Raw genomic sequence first — 16,883 nt, forward strand, 5'->3', positions numbered from 1 at the left:
TATTTCCCTGGTACAAAAGGAGTCTTCTACTTCGGTAGGAAGCCACCCTACTGGTTGGTGGTGCGGGGAGACCAGACTTGTGGCGGCGGGGCGCCTTTTCTGGAGAGCACTTGTGTGCCGAGAAGCTATAGAACGCGGGAATTCTACCTCTTGGAAACGATCTGAAGGAAGTAACTGTTCGCGCAAAGACTTCTGTTCAAGAATCCCATTGACTCACACGACCCATAACAGGGGCAAAGCTGAGAACGACCCGACTGCTCAACATTATGCAATAATACATTTGCGTGTCTCCTGGATAACAGTTTTTGAAGAGTTCTTAGGGAGGGGGAAAGCTAGTACGTTCAACGGGGAAAAACAAAAACAAAACAAAACAAAACAAAACAAAAAAGGATCCGGAGAAAAGTTAACGCTAAACTGGAAAATGCATACATTATACGCCGTTATCCATTTAATGGGTAAATACAACTAGGAACATATTCCAAAACGTCAGCAGTCTTTACCGCCGAATACAGGACCTGGTTTTCCTCTCCCTGAGTCGTCTTCGATAAGCTTGGGCTGCTGGACTACGACTCCCAGAACCTCCCTTCCAACACCAGAACAAAGGTAAGAAAATGTGGAGGCGCAGGAAGTGAGAAGAAACTCGGACACAAAAGAGTCGCTCAGTTTCATGTTGTGCAGTAACAAACACTGTAAGCGCCCGTCCCTCCAGGCGCAGGGAAGGAACTGAAGTGGGCCAAGAGCCACCGAGGCCCGGACCTGCAGAACGTTAGACCCCCGATAATAAAGTGGCGAGGACGCCAAGTGTCAACGCCCTGTGCCTTGCCCCGTGAGGGCTACCAGGTTAGGCCTCGGCCCCCTTTCCCGGGCCTAGGCGTCGCGGAGGCCGGCACCCCAAGGCGCGAATGTTTCGTATCACCAGGGGAAGCCGGTCCAGGAAGGAGTTGACGGAAACTCGGAAGAAGATGGGGTCTTCAGCAGTCCATCTCCTAAAAGTGAGGGAAGAGGGAAATCCGGTTAAAGGGGAGAGCTGCTGTGGAGGTGCAGGGCACCAGCCCCTTCCCCCACACAGCCCCCCACCCCCCAGCCTTCCACCTAACGCGTGTGTCGGGGCCTCCACGACGGCACCGGAAGGCAGAGATGCGACCACGGCACCCGCCGCCACCGCCCACCCGTCCCGCGCATACTCTTGGAGGACGCACACGGCCAGGGCGCTGCCCCTCACGCAGAGCTCCTTCTGAGCCAACCCTCGGTGGCGTTGGACGTGTGTAGTCAGGGACCTGCGGGCCATCTCTGCCTCCAGGGGCGACCGGAAAGACACAGTGAGCCTGCTGGGAGGCACCCGGTTAAGGCACAACGGGCTCCCGGAGTTCCCATGGCCTGAAGCCTCCTGACCACTCAGAGGCCCGCTTCTACCCCCGCGACACTCGCGCTCCCTCCCGCCACCTCTGCCCACCCTGAGCCGCTTCCCCCACCCTGGGGGCCCGCGGGCACCGGCTGTCCCTGTCCCGCCAGGCTGCCCACCCCCGCCCCCGTCCGTCCCGTCCCCGGGCTGCCGCCCCGCTCCCCAGCCACCCCGCCACGGCCCCTGCCCAGACAGGCTCCACGGAAAGGATACAACTCCAGCAGTCTTGAGGAGGTCACCGCCGCCGGCGCTGCGTCTCCACCGGGGGCCAGGGCCCTCGGGGCCCGTTCGGCCAGGGGAGGGGCGCAGGCCCCCTCGACCACTGCTCCCTTGCTGCCAGGGCCACCCTCGCCGTCGTGGCGGCTGCAGTTGCCCTGGCGACCGGGACCTCGGGGGCTAAGCCGGGGGTCGTGGCCGTGCGTGCCTCCGTCGGAGGCCTGTGGGCCTGCCCCCGCGTCCTCCGCGCCACCCTCGGGAGCCCGCGTGACCGCCGCGCCGTCCGCGCCGTCCTCGTCAGGGGCCTGCGTGACCGCCACTTCCTCCGCGCCGTCGTCCGGGGCCGGAGAGGCCGCGTCGTCGTCCGGGGCCCTCATGGCCGCCGCACCGGCCTCCTCAGAGCCCACCGCTACGCTGCGCCCACTGTCGGCGGACCGCCGAGACCCCCGGCGGGCCTCGCGAAGCCCGGCCCCTCGGCGCGCAAGGCTGTCGGGGATGGCCAGGGCGCCTGCGCAGACAGACCCCGCGGAGCTGGTTCCCACCGAGCCGGCCTCGCTGTGTTGGCCCAGAGCCCGGATCCGGTCGACGCTGACCCCGAGGAGATGGAGGCTGGTTCCGGAAGCTGCGCCCCTCGACGCGTGACGTCACTGTCGGGCTCCTGCGTCCCCGAGAGCATTCCGGTGAGGCCACTGGCACCGGACTGGTTCCCGCCCGGCCCGCCCCTCCCCCCAAGCGTGTGTCTGCGCAGGCGCCAGCCGGGCGCACGTGCGCGCAGCCAACTGACCGCCGCCCGCCCGGGTCCCGGGCGTCGAGGCGTGGGCCGCGCTCAGGCGCTTCTGGGCAGCACCGTGCCTGTCCCTGTCTGTGGGCTCCCCGTACGGCTCGGGTCTGCGTGTGCCGGGACCCGTCCCCGGGGGCGGGGGGGGGGGGGGGGGGCCGAAGCGGGATGCCGAGCAGGGGCCACTCCCAGGCCCTGCCTGTCCTCAGGGAACACGCCCCGCGCGGCCCCTAGGGGAGCAGGAATGGACGGGCCTCGCTCCCTCACCACTTCTCGGTCCCGGGCACCGTCAGTCCCCTAGTGCCTGCCAGCCTGGGGGAGGGTACACCGCCGAGGGTGCGACCGGCCTCCGGCCTGGGGCTCCCGGGCTCCCGCCTCCCACACCGCAACGGCTGCGGGCTTGGGCCGGGGGCCCCGGGGGCCCAGGGGTCCCAGCTGGCCCCGAGGACAGCGGCACGGGGGAGCACCGCCCCGGCGACAGCTCCCCCGTCGCTTTGCCCTCTGCTGCGGCAGCCTTGACGGGCTGTCCCTCCCCCAGGAACAAAGTCTTGCGGCTCTCGGGGGGGGGGGGGGGGGGGGGGGGGGTTGGACGTGCCAGGGGCCCTCAACTGGGAGGTGACCCTGTGTCTGCCGGCCTGCTGGGTGCTGGCCTACTTCTGTGTCTGCAAGGGGGTCAAGTCAACAGGAAAGGTACAGCTGGAGGCGGGCGGGTCGGGGTGGGTGATGATGGCAGGGGTGGGGGCAGCATGGCCGGTGGGGAGAAGAGGCGTCTCCACTGGGGGGGGGGGCACCCCGCCACCCGAGGTGACCAGGCCAGGGCCTGAGGAGGGGGCAGGAACTTGAATCCGGGCCACTGGATTTCCCACACATGCCTGCGTAGTCAGTCCTCCCCACCCTCCAAACTCCAGCCCAGCCGCCTTCCGTCCTGAGGGGACAGGCCCAGGCGACAGCCAGCTGAACTTGCCTGTGTCGGGCATCCCCGCCCCAGTCTCCCTCTCTTCCTCACTCACTACTTCCTCACTCTCTGCTTTGCGGCCAGCCTGGGGGGACCCAGTCCGTGGCTGTCCCTTGCCTACCTGTCCTGCTCTGCTGAGGGTGGGAGGGAGGCAGAGGTCTTCGCGGTCACCTCGCTGTCGCCTCTGTCTCCGGCCGGCCCAGTCCACTCCGGCCTGCCCAGGACCCTGCCCCTGTGCAGAGAACCACCTGCAGTCAGAGGCACGGGAGGCATGGGACCTGCCTCCAGGCCGATGTCCTGCTCCCCACCCGGGGAAGGTCCTGCCTCCGCCCTCCCTCTACAGCTGACCTGTCATTGCAGGGGCGGCCGATGGCCAGCTGAGCACCCCGCTTCCTTCGGGAGGAGCCCAGGCTCTGAGGAGTAGAAGGGGGGGCTGCAGGCTGGCCTCCCGCTTGACCTCGGAGCGGACCGTACCACAGTGGGGGGAGTGTGGCCGCCTGCCCCCCTGCTGAGGCTGGGGGCCCCTAAGTGGGGAGGCGGGGCCGCAGGGCCCCTTCCGAGCAGGTCCCCCCGCCCCCCGCCCGCCCCAGATCGTGTACTTCACGGCTACCTTCCCCTGCGTGGTCCTCGTCGTGCTGTTGGTGCGGGGAGTGCTGCTGCCCGGCGCCCTGGATGGCATCATCTACTCTCTCAAGCCTGACTTGTGGAAGCACTCGCTGGGTCGTGAGTGCCGGCACCACGTGGGGCGTAGAGATCACGCACACAAGGACGTCAAAGAACTGAAAACGCTGAAGGTCATGTAAAGTCATTCTGAACCTTTTGGGGGAGAAATACACAAAAAAGAAGTGGGGACCACCCTCAATCCCACCACACAGAGATACGAGGTATTTACACTTCAGGCTACCGTTGCCGGATTTCCGTGCACATATACAGTAGCTTCCTAAGTTGGGATTTTAGTGATTTCCCTTTTGCATCGTGGTTTTTCCTATGCGACCGCATCCCTGTTCTCCATGGCCACTAACTACTTTAGCTCCAGTCGCCATCCCTTCCCTCCTTGCCTCCTACTGGCAGGCTTGCCCCCCGGCGGGAGCCCCTTCGTGACCTTCCCAGACCGCCGATCTGATCCGCACCTGTGCTCAGTCGCCCCCTCCATAGGCCGCTTTGGCGTGTCCACCTGTACCGGGGAAGGGGAAGGGGACGGGGTGCGGGGCCGTGTCCGTCTGGGCTGTGGCCCATCTCCCTCCACGAGGACTGGAGGTCCTGCTGCGAGGTCGTGGAGCCCCACGTGCTGGGGACACTGAGCCCAAGGAAGAGACAGGGCCCTCTGGACAACAGGCCGTGGTGTTTGGCGGCCTCCCACGAGGTCTGGGGAGGGGCTAGGGGTGTGGGGAGGGGGTGGAGCTGAGGTAGGACTGGTTTACGTGGGTGCAGTGGGGTCACACGTCACAGCGCGTGGCGACGATTGGTGAGGGAGCAGCTGCTGGAGAGGCAGCAGCTGCTGGAGAGGCGGCCGAGGGCGGGGTTTATAGACGTGCATGTGTTGAAAGATCCTTGTTTTCCGGCTGCAGGTTCCTCCTGCCCGTGCCTGGAGATGAGAGCTGCCTGCCCCGTAGACAGTGACAAAGAACAGGGCAGACAGAGACAGTCCGACGCTCAGGCTGAGGCGCTCTTTGGTGACATTGCTCATTGAAATGCTTCCACCAGCCACAGGCCGCTCTAGACACTGGCCACCTTCTTGCTGTGACACCCGCCTCCAGGACAAGGCAGCTGTGCCTTTACTTTCCTCACTTGTCCTGAGGACCTATTCGGAGACGCTCAGGTACAGATTCGTAAATATAGAGTCACGGAGTTCTACACAGCTCAGTCACGTGCTCAGAGGCTTTAAGAGTTGGGCAATGGCAGTCTGTTTGGGCATGGACACTGGGGACCATGAGCCGCACCACCGTGTGGGGAGTAGCGTCAGGCAGAGGCTTCCTGGATAACGCAGCTGGCGGGCCGTCGAAGGCTCGTGGCACGGCTGGTTCAGGCAGACGCATCCACGCGGGTGCCCATTTGGGCAGACGCACTAGGGTGTAGTGGCACTCTAAGGGGTGGAGCTTCATAAGTGAGAACTGATTGGCTACAGAAGGGACTGCTTGGTGGGAACCAATCACAGGTCAGGAGGCATTACCAGTGGTCCGTGTGGACAGTTGCCCCGGGCATCCGGAATTGCATTGTGGAGTAAAGGGGTGAAGCATTGTGAGAGAGTGCTTTGTCCTTCAGTGATGCCTTGAGAGGGTGGGAGGATTCAAAGTCGGGTCTCAGGTGGCTGGTGGAGGCCCCGTGAGGGCAGCAGACGAAGGCACAGGTGCCGTGGGCGTGGTGGTGAGCGCAGCAGGTGGCGGCCAGTGTGTGCCAGGTGGACCTCGTGGTGTCAGTGGCCCCAGAGTCCCTGGTGGTTCGGGTGGTGCCTGTGACCCTGGCCATCCCAGCAACCCCGGAGGCCTGAGCAATCCGGAAAGAACCAGCATTGTGGGAGAGGTAGGTGCCGCCTCTGGTGGCGCTCTCCAAATGGAGCGGGCACCCTACACACCAGGTCCTGGTGGAGATGCCGCACCTGGCGCTAGAGGTCCTGGTAACCGACTGCTCCAGTTGTATCCTATTCAAGGAGTCCCAGCGGGCTGGACGGCAGGGGGATGGGCTGGAGGTGGTTTGGCGCGCGGCGGCGTGGGGTGTGGGGGGAGACCTGGGGAAGTGGAGTTGAAAGGGGAGCAGGAGGGAGCTCCGGGCACCTGGAGGGTATCGGCTAGGGTTTGGCCTGTGCCGACAGAGGATGCGGAGTGGGGTGGACCGCCTGATGGGACTGAAGCGGTAGGGACAATGCTATCCAGGGTGGCCTGGCTGTATAGGGTGGGAGGTTGTGGACAGCCTGAGGGTCAGCCTCGGGTGGGGAAGGCAGGCCTCACTGAAGAGGAGGCCTGAGGCACAGGCAAAATTAGTACTGTGGATGGTGCCTTAACCCAGTCTCCACCAGCACCCTCACTATACCTTTCCCATCGGCCATGGATGCAGAGATTGCCCACAGGTTCCTGACTCCAAACGAGGAGCTCCAGGAGCCAGTTCGGGAGGAGCTCAATGTGAACGGCAGCATCCTGACTGTGTTAGTTCTAGAACGGTCCAGGGAGAGGGTGGTGGCGGGAGACCAGGGACAAGGTCAATTCCGGAGGAGCTGTGATGGAGACAAGGGAAACAGGAAAGGAGTGAGTCGAAGGAAGGAGTGTGGTGCTCTAGGATCGTCGCTGCGTGAAGGGGCGGAGCGGGGAATGTGCCCCACCTGCCCTCTGACTTGACTTATTTTTTCCTACCTCGTAGCCGCTTGACTGCCGATGACCCTGGCCGGCTCCAAATGTCCATCACCTCCTGTCTTGGCCAGCTTTCCCTAGTGATACGGACCATGCAGATCATCATGCCCCCCTTTTTTACAAAGCCGCAGCAGTGAAAAGGTGGCTGGACCCAACTCTGTGTCCCCCCCATATGACAGTGATCCCTGCAGCAGCTGCCGTTTTCTTACCGAGGCCGCATCTTTTGCCTATACTGGCCCTTGGGTGCTTCAGATCCACATTTTTTTTTTTTTTTTTTTTTTTTTTTGGTGATTAAATGGTAACTGCTACTATTCTATGTCTGGGTTTATTTTTAGCAACTACGCCTTCTCCTATTCTCGCCTTTGTTCTCAGGTAGGGGGAGAGATTCTGACATTCAGATACTCAAGTACTAGAAGGCAATTGAAGAAGACAAGTTAGGCGATGGGAGAAAAAAAATTATGTCCTGTTATTCAGGACATTAACTACTGTCAACATGTTAGAATTTTTGTTTTAGTTTTATACTTGCATGTACGTAGTCATGTATAATACCTGCGGAGTAGGGCTTTGTGGCTTATCGGCCTTGATTCAGATCTGTGGAGAAGAGCGCTGGGACAGCTGGCTAGGTCGGCCTCACTGCCCATTCTATACTCCCGTGTCATCAGAGGCCTCATTCCCTGAGGTTCCGAACCCACAATTCTCAGAGCTCCTTGTGGTTGGCTCTCACTTCACTTGTATCATCCTTCCCCAAAGTGTTTTTCCAGTTTATTACGCTGCTGCTTGCTTCCCTAAAGTCCTGACAAGGGTCCTTGAGGAAAACAAAAAGGGGAAGAGGTCTCCCTGAGGCGGGGAGGGGACATGAAGTACATCACCCTTTGCCTTCCCCTCCAAGATTCTCTTATTTAGCACAACAGTGGGGCCACGTACAAGGCACCCGAGTGGCTGAGGAGGGGAATGGGCGACGCCCCGGTGCACGAGGTGAGTCTCTAAAATGGAGAGAGGAGGAACAGAGCCTTGCCTGAGGGAGAATTAGCACTGTCAGCAGAGAGAGACTGAGCTGTGGAGAACGCCGTGACTCTATAGTTATGAATCTGTACCTGAGCGTCTCCGAATAGGTCCTCAGGACAAGTGAGGAAAGTAAAGGCACAGCTGCCTTGTCCTGGAGGCGGGTGTCACAGCAAGAAGGTGGCCAGTGTCTAGAGCGGCCTGTGGCTGGTGGAAGCATTTCAATGAGCAATGTCACCAAAGAGAGCCTCAGCCTGAGCGTCGGACTGTCTCTGTCTGCCCTGTTCTTTGTCACTGTCTACGGGGCAGGCAGCTCTCATCTCCAGGCACGGGCAGGAGGAACCTGCAGCCGGAAAACAAGGATCTTTCAACACATGCACGTCTATAAACGAAGCACCGCATCGTTAGAATGAAAGATAAAAACCATATGATCGTCTCCCTAGGTGCAGAAAACGCATTTGACAAAGTAGAACATATTTCCATGATAAAAACCCTCCACGAATGGGGGCAAAGAAGTTGTATAGCTCAATGCCACAAAGCCCACATATGACAAAACCCACAGCTGACCTCATACGCAACAGTGAGAGGTTGAAAGCTTTCCCTCTAGAATCAAGAACAAGGCAAGGCTGGTCAGAGACGTACCGGGTTAAATTTCAATCCTTGACGTTGAAATGTGTTGAGAATTGGTCCGTGGCTCAGAAAATGCTTTATCTTGGCGAACATACTTGTACTTGAAAAGAATGTGTAGTGGACACACGTGCGGAATTCAGATCTCCTGTTTAGTGTTCTAAAGACATCGGTCAAGGTAGGTGATACCACTGATGGTATGTTCTATGTCGGGGGACAACAAACTTTTCACATAAAAGAGGCCCCGGGCTGGATTTGGCCAGGAGGCGGTAGTTTGCCAATCCCTGCTCTATTTCTTTTAACAGAGTGTGTTGTCTCTCTCTCTCTCGCTTGCTGAGGGAGGATGTTAAAATCTCCAACCGTGATTTTGGACTTGTCCCTTTCACCTATTAATCCTAAAAATTCTTGCATCGCGCATGCGCACGCGCGTGTGTGTGCGTGTGTGTGCGTGTGCGTGCGTGTGCGTGCGTGTGCGTGTGTGTGTGTGTAGTTTATTTATTTTGAGAGAGGGGGAGAGAGAGAGAGCCAGCGGGGGAGGGGCAGAGACAGAGGGGGACAGAGGATCCGAAGCAGGCTCGGTGCCGACGGGCAGAGAGCCCGACGCTGGGCTGGAACTCACCAACGGTGACATCATGACCTGAGCCGAAGTCAGACGCTTACCGACTGAGTCACCCAGGCACCCCGTGTATTTTGAAGGTGTGTCATTAGGCACAAACATATTTATGATCATTTTCTCCTCCAGATGGATTCATTGCTGCTGTTACTAGTATGAAATGCATCCCTTCATCTTTGGTAACACAGTTTTCCTCGAAGTCTGATTTCTCTAATATCGCTATAACCACATCAGGCTTCTTTGCTCACTATTTATTCGTAAGTCCTTTTCCATCCTCTTACTTCTAACCTATTGGTGTCTTTGTATCTTGAATGTGGCTCACGTAGACAGCGTGTAGTGTGGTCACTTAAAAAAAGCACCCTTCTAACGATGTCTGCTTTTAAATTGGATTGTTTGGCAAATTCACATTTAATACGATTACCGATATGGTAGGATTTAAGTCTGCCATTTTGCTATTCAGTTTTTGTTTGTCCCTTCTCTTTTCTTTGTTTTTGCTCAGCTTATTTGAGGCAAAATGCACGTATGGGAAGTTGCACACATTTAAGCGTACGGTTTCATGAGTTACGACAAAGGTGTCCACAACCAAAGCCGAGATACAGAACATTCCCATCGCTCTCACAGCCGCCCTTGTGCCTCCGTGCAGACAATGTCCTCCTCTACAGTCTGCCCCCACACAGCAAATTCAGCTTAGATTTTGCCTTTTCTGGAATTTCTGGGAATCACACAGTATGTCCATCCTTCTTTGTTGCTGACCGGTATTCCATTGCGTGCATGTACCGTAATTTAGGCTTAACCACTCACCTGCTATTGGACGTTTGGCTTGTTTCCAAACTGCGGTTATTGTTAATCAAGTTGATACGAAGATTCACGTACAAGTCTTTGCACACACATATATTTTTAATTCCCTTGTGTAAATAGCAGAAGTGGGATTTCTGGGTCACATGGTAAGCGTAAGTGTGACTGTATAAGAAACGGAAGCACTGTTTTCCGATGTGATCATGCCAATTTACAGTCCCACCAGTGACATGTGAACTTTCCATTCTGTCTGTATCCTCTTTTAGTCATCCTTATGTCTTCCGACTTTATTCCTCTTTTGCAAGTTCGAGCTGCCTATTCCAGGTTCTTTGCATTTGGATATACACTTTGGAATCAGCTTGTCCATTTCTGCAGTATCACGATTTTTACTGGGTTTGCAATGGATTTCTAGAATGGTGTGGTGGGAGTGTACATCTTAAGAATACAGGGCCTTGGGGCACCTGGGTGGCTCAGTCGATTAAGCGTCTGACTCTTGATTTCGGCTCAGGTCATGATCTCACGGTTTGTGAGACTGGGCCCAGAGTCGGGGTGTGCACTGACAGCTCGGAGCCTGCTTGGGATATTCCCTCTCTCTCTCTCTCTCTCTCTCTCCCTCCCTCTCTCGCTCCCTCTCTCTCTCTCTGCCCCTCCCCTGCTCGTGCTCTCTCTGTCTCTTCCAAAATAAATAAATAAACGCTAAAAGAAAAAAGAATACAGGATCTTCCGCTCCACGCATAGGATGCGTTTCTCCATTTTTGTAAGCTTTCTTTCACTTATCAATAGTTTTTAGTGTTCACCGTAAAGGTTTTGCACATATGTTATTACATGTGTCCCCAAATACTTCATGTTTGGGGATGCTATTATAAATGGTAGTGATTTTTTAAAATGTCACTCTTCTTTTCTTTGTACATCACTTAGGGTTTTCTACGTAAACAAACATGTCATCTCTGAATAAAGATAATCCCATTTCTTTTTTTGCAGTCTGTGTCACTACTTTTATTCCTCTTTCTTGCCTAGTGCACCGCCTCAGATCTCCAGGACAGTGTTGAATGGAAGTGTTGAACGTCCATACCTTGTTTCTCAAACTTTGCGGGCGAGGGAGCAGGGGCGGTGATTCTATCTTTCACCATTAAGTATCATGTTAGCTGTAGGATTTTTGTAGGTTCCCTTTATCAGATTAAGAACGTTTCCCTCTAGTCCTAGTTTTCCGAGAGTTCTTGTCATGAGTGGTTGTTGGATATTGTCTGATGCTTTTTTTCTGCGTCTATTGAAATGATCACATGTTTTTTCTCCTTTATTTTCTTAATATGACAGATGACACTGATTGACTTTTTTGTTTTTAATGAAAACCAATTCTTGGGATAAACCCCACTTGGCCACGATGGTATCATCCTCTTTGTATGTTGCTGGGTTGAATTTGCTAATATCGAATCAAGTTCTTTTGTGTGTGTGACTTCATGAAGGATATTGCTCTGTGGTTTTCTTTTCTTGCAATGTCTTCATCTGGTTTTGGGGTTGTGTAATGCGGGCCTCACAAGATGATTTGGGAAATGTTTCTCCTCCTTTGCTTTCTGAAAGCATTTGTGTAGGATTGGTGATAGTTCTCCTTTAAGTATTTGGTGGTAGCCACTAGTAAAGCCACGGGGGCCTGGAGTTTTCGGCTCCATTGCTTTCATAGATGTAGGGATATTCAGGTCTTCTATTTCTTCTTGAGTCAGTTTTGGTAATTTGTGTCATTCAAGGAATTTGTCCATTTCATCTAAATTGGGAAACTTACCCACAAATATTGTTCCTAATATTCCCTGGTTACACTTTATTTTTCAAAATCAGTTTTATTGGTATTTTTAGAAAAAACATTTTTTTAACGTGTATTTATTTTTGAGACAGAGAGAGACAGAGCATGAACGGGGGAGGGTCAGAGAGAGGGAGACACAGAATGTGAAACAGGCTCCAGGCTCTGAGCTGTCAGCACAGAGCCCGACGCGGGGCTCGAACTCACGGACCGCGAGACCATGACCTGAGCCGAAGTCGGCCGCTCAACCGACTGAGCCACCCAGGCGCCCCTGGTATTTTTTTTTAAAGAAGCTTTCAGGGGCACCTGGGTGGCTCAGTCGGTTGAGCGTCCGACTTTGGCTCAGGTCACGATCTGGCAGTTGGTGAGTTCAGGCCCCACATGGGGCTCGCTGCTGTCAGCACAGTTCACTTCAGATCCTCTGTCCCCCTCTCCATGCCCCTCCCCCACATGCACTCTCTCAAAAATGAATAAAACCTTTAAAAAGTGGGGGAGAGGGCGCCTGAGTGGCTCAGTCGGTTAAGGGTCTGACTTCGGCTCAGGTCATGATCTCACGGTCCGTCCGTCGGTTCGAGCCCCGCATCGGACTCTGTGCTGCCGGCTCAGAGCCTGGAGCCTGGAGCCTGTTGCGGATTCTGTGTCCCCCCTCTCTCTTTGCTCCTCTCCCACTCGCGCCCTGTCTCTCTCTGTGTCAAAAATAAACATTAAAACAGAAAAGAAAGAAAGGAAAAAAAAAAGGCTTTCAGCTTCATGGATTTTCCTCTATTGTTTGTCCATTTAACGTTTTATTCATATCTGCTCTTAGCTTCATTATTTCTTTCCTACTATGTATTTAGGTTTTGATTTTATGTCTTCTTCACAAAGTGACCCCTCTATCGTTAGCAAACGTCCTCCATCCCGTCGTATTCCTTGTCCTGAAGTCTGTTCTGCCTGCTCTTAATATAGCTACTCAAACTTTCTTATTAGAAGACTTGCATGGTGTATCTTTGCCCATCTTTTTACTTTTACCGTATCTGTGTCTTCATAGAGCGCATTTCTTATGCGTAGCATATAGTTTTGCTTTGCCTTTTTATCCAGTCTGGCAATCTCCGTGTTTTAGTTGCCACGTTTAGACCATTTGGAATAAATGCAACGAGGGACATCGTTGAGTTTAAATCTACCACCCTGCTATTTATTTTCTATTTGCCCCATGTGTTCTGTGTTCCCCTCCCTGTCTTTTCGTGACGCCTTTCAGATTGAGTAATTTCTGGAAGTTCACTTTATCTCCGCTAGAGAAGTGTACATATTAAACCTAGGGTTCTAGGGATCCTAATATGTGTTTTACCTCATTATAGACCACCTTCAAGTAATTTCAAATCACTTCTCACGTAACGTAAGAACATTACAGCAGTACCCTTCCAACTACCCACTCGTGTCCTTTGTGCTATTGTTGTCATACCTTTTATTTCTATAGCAGTTATACACCCCACACCGTGTTGTCAATATTTTTGCTTTAGGTGGTTTGCGACGATTGAGAGACGTTTTGAAGGGAGAAAAAAATGTTTACATTTACCCACATACTTTCCAATTCTGGAACCCTCTTCATTACTTCATGTAGGTCCAAGTTCCCACGTGGTATCATGCTTGCTTGTGGAGAACAGCCTTTAACATTTGTTGTAGTGCAGGTTTTCCGCTGACAACGAGTCAATCTCAGCTTTTATATGTCTGAAAAAGTCTTTATTTTGCTTCCTTTTTTCATTGAGGTAAAATCGAGATAACATAAAATAAACCATCTGAGAGTGAACAGTCGAGTGGCATTTAGCACATTCCCATGTAAAAGGGTTGCCGAGCAGGGCTGGCACAATGAAGAGAGCAGCTGGGGAAATTGGACAAGCTAGCCTTGGATAGGAGGGCAGGGCTCTCTTCCACCGAGGCAGGGAATAGGCAAGGGCGTTTGCTGCTGTGGGCCAGTCCGAAGATGTGATATGGGGCACGGAGCTGACAGACTTCTTGCCCGATGGTCAGAGAGGAGAGGAGAGGAGAGGAGAGGAGAGGAGAGGAGAGGAGGGAGAGCGTATCACAGAGGGCCTGGTAGGTCGCCGGGGGGACTTTGGCTTTGATGCTGAGTGAGATGGGAGGCACTGAAAGGTTCAGAGCGGGAGGAGGAGGGACCTGACTAGTGTCCTATCACTGCTCCTGAGTTGGGGCTCTGCTGGGTTGGTGAGGGTGAAATAAGGGGACCACTGCAGATAATTACGAGGTCTAGGGTCCTTATTCAGGTAGAAGCTTCTGAGGGACTGACTTTGATATCCTTACGGGAGGTGCATGCACCGTGGCTTCAAGGTCTGTGCACCTTGTCTTGGTGTGGGGTTACCGATTCCATTCTACTGGCCTCTACCTTACCGCTGGCCTCCTGAACCTAGCCTCACTCCCCCAATTCTGAGTCTTATGTTCTTAAGCTTGAAACCTGTCTCTTTTTGTTGTTGTTGTTGTTGTCTCTGGACCTTCCCTCACCCCTGCTGCCTTGTGCAAATTGGAACTCCACACTTGGATCCTCATCTGACTCTGAGTTGGACTCTACAGGTGCAGGTTTCTGCGCATGGTTCCGGGCAGCTGGGGAATGAGACCCGAGTGTCGCTGTTCCTTCTGGAAGGGCTGGCCGACGCAGAGGAGTTGAGGCCCTTGCTCTTTGTGATCTTTCTGCCGGTCCACAGCGTGGCTGGGCATTGCCAGCCTTACTGTGATGGACTCCCGACTCCACGCTCCCATGTACGACTTCTTAGTCAACCTCTCACTGCTGGACACTGCCTATATCTCCAGCACGGGGCCTCAGGTGCTGGAACACCTGCTGGCAGCAGTGTGGACCGTGCCCTATCGTGCTTGTCTTCCCCAGATCTTCTTTCTCCACTTCCTGGCTCCCTGGGAGTGCTTCCTGCTCACAGCCATGGCCTATGACCGCTATGCAGCCATCGGCCGGCCACCGCACCACCTAGTCCTCATGGGCCGACGGACGGACCCGGGCAGGAATGGCTTCCACCTCCCGCCTGCTTGCCTTGGCCGATGCGTTCGCCCACACCGTCCTTGCAGCTCCACTGAGGTTCTGCGGGCCTCGCCTCATCACCCACTTCTCCTGTGGCCTCCCTCCACTGACCAGACTCTCTTGCTCAAGCACGTGGGCCAGCGAACTTGCCCTGTTCGTCTTCAGTTTCGTGGTGGCTCTTGCACCCCGTGCCCCGGTTGCGATCGCCTGTGTACGTGTTGTGGCTGCGATTCTCAGGATTCACTCCGCTGAGGGCCGAAGAAAAGCCTTTTCCACCTGTGGTGCTCACACCACCGTGGTCTGCATTTTCTACATCGCTTCAGTCCTCTGCTACATCCTCCCCAGCTCTGCGTGCTCTGGCTTGCGGGACCGGGTGCTCTCTGTGCTGTACGTGGTCCTCACCCCCATGCTCAACCCCGTCATCTACAGCATGCGAAACAAGGAGGTGAAGAGGGCTTTGTTCAAGGCCCTCGGGAAAGAAAGTGCCTCCTAGGCACTGGTCACATCAAATCAACGAGGAGTGTCCCCGGCTCAGGAGTTTCTCACATCCGAATGTGCTCCCAGTGCTAGGTGCCTGTCAGTCTCCACCTGCTCCACACCCCACCCTCGTCGCACACTGGATGCCATATGGATCCCTCCCTGTACAATGTATTACACGAAGGCACCAATTTTGCTGTGGACCAGAGCCAGGCTGTGACGTTTGCATTGGACATGGCAAGGGGCATGGCCCTCGTACACACTCTAGAGCCCCTCATCCCACGACACGCACTCAGCAGCCGTAGTGTAATGATTGATGAGGACATGACTGCCCGAATCAGCACGGCCGACGTCAGGTTCTCCTTCCAATGCCCTGGGCGCAGGTATGCACCTGCCTGGGTGGCCCCTGAAGCTCTGCAGAAGAAGCCTGAAGATACAAACAGACGCTGAGCAGACATGGGGAGTTTTGCAGTGCTTCTGTGGGAACTGGCGACACGGGAGGTACCCTTTGCTGACCTCTCCAACACGGAGATTGGAATGAAGGTGGCAGTGGAAGGCCTTCGGCCTACCGTCCCACCGGGCATTTCCCCCCATGTGTGTAAGCTCATCAAGATCTTCTCCAGGGTGGGGCTGGCACATGCCAGTGCTTTGGGGGTGAATCCAATCACACAGGAGTTTGAAATTTCATGCACGTGATCCATTTGGTGAATCCTATTTTGGGTGCCAGGTTTCCCCCCATTTTCAGCAACGATCAAATATTTCTGTTGCTCTTTTTTTTTTCTTTCCTTATTCTAAAACACTGTTTTCTATTTATGGAAGTAAAATATGGTCATTGCCTAGGTTGTGCAGTTACAGAAACTTACAAAGTGACCGAAAAAGAAAAAAATGCCCTCTATAACCTCACCACCGCGAGAGAACCTCACTGTAAATTTTGATGGTTTATTTCAGGTTTCTTTTTGCACTACAAATGTATGTGCACGGGCGCCTGGGTGGCTCAGCCGGTTGAGCGTCCGACTTCGGCTCAGGTCCTGATCTTGCGGTTCGTGAGTTCGGGTCCCGAGTCGGGCTCTGGTGCTGACAGCTCAGAGCCTGGAGCCTTGCTTTGGATTCTGTGTCCCCCTCTCTCTCTGCCCCACCCCTGCTGTGCTCTGTCTCTCTGTCTCTCTCTGTCTCTCTCTGTCTTTCAAAAAAAATGAATATACTTTAAAAAAATTTTAAAAAACCAAATGTACGTGCATGCACACTTAAAGTAGGAAAGCAAAACTGGAATCATAGTGCACTTACAGCTCCGAACGCTTAGATATTTAAATTTTTTTCCACTATAATGTATGTTTATTATAAAATCATTCACGCCTTACACAAAGGTGTGTTGTTAGAAAGTAAAAATTTCCCATAAACTCAGTGTCTGCAGTAACCATTATGATCAGTTTTACGTGTGTCCTCCCAGACTTTTTCCTAGGATATAGTCATCTGCGTTTATAACGGTTTTTCTTTTGCTTGTTTGCATACATAGGATCATACCGATCAAGTAGGCAGTTGGTTAGACATGAGCCAGAGGCAAAGGCGGTGTTAAATAGGTGACACATTAGAAGCCTGAGGGCACAATGTCCTGACTTTGCGGCTGTTAACATCCTGGTCCTATGGCTTCCAACACACCCAGGTTGACAGACCAAGGGCCACAGGTGCAGAACAGGGGCTCTCCTCTTCAACCTTGGCCTCAGGGTAACCTACAGCTTCATTACAATAGATTTACATGGTTTTGTTTTCAACTCTCCCCGCCCAAGGGAAGATGGCCATGGACTCTTCTGGCCAGAACCTTGTGGGTGGGGCCAGAAAAACTCCCCCTCCCAACCGGTAGGAGGAGTT

General features: G+C 54.3%; 1 protein-coding gene, 1 long non-coding RNA gene and 1 pseudogene across 4 annotated transcripts; 1 reads left to right on the forward strand and 2 right to left on the reverse strand.

The window, feature by feature from the left end:
* Positions 1-654: 654 nt before the first annotated feature.
* Positions 655-2,239, reverse strand: LOC145713500 (EKC/KEOPS complex subunit LAGE3-like). 3 transcript variants are annotated; one of them, XM_081792332.1, is made up of 3 exons: positions 1,616-2,239; positions 1,185-1,328; positions 655-986 (listed from the first exon to the last, which is right to left on the reverse strand). In XM_081792332.1, the coding sequence occupies exons 1-3, from the start codon at positions 1,993-1,995 to the stop codon at positions 842-844; spliced, it is 669 nt and encodes a 222-aa protein (XP_081648458.1). In that variant the 5' UTR covers positions 1,996-2,239; the 3' UTR covers positions 655-841. The 3 variants fall into 3 exon arrangements, with proteins under 3 accessions (XP_081648458.1, XP_081648459.1, XP_081648460.1); XM_081792333.1 differs by having other exon boundaries at positions 1,185-1,325; positions 1,616-2,117; XM_081792334.1 differs by having other exon boundaries at positions 1,200-1,328; positions 1,616-2,117.
* Positions 2,240-6,375: 4,136 nt separating this feature from the next.
* LOC145713501 (uncharacterized) lies at positions 6,376-7,493 on the reverse strand. Its single transcript, XR_014136623.1, has 2 exons — positions 7,242-7,493; positions 6,376-6,559 (listed from the first exon to the last, which is right to left on the reverse strand). It is a non-coding gene; the product is annotated as an uncharacterized LOC145713501 (long non-coding RNA).
* Positions 7,494-13,425: 5,932 nt separating this feature from the next.
* LOC145713635 (olfactory receptor 3A3-like) lies at positions 13,426-16,397 on the forward strand (annotated as a pseudogene).
* Positions 16,398-16,883: the final 486 nt, after the last annotated feature.

The sequence above is a fragment of the Panthera onca genome, chromosome X (assembly GCF_046562875.1).
Source record: "Panthera onca isolate mPanOnc1 chromosome X, mPanOnc1 haplotype 2, whole genome shotgun sequence".
NCBI classification, from domain to species: Eukaryota; Metazoa; Chordata; class Mammalia; order Carnivora; family Felidae; genus Panthera; species Panthera onca.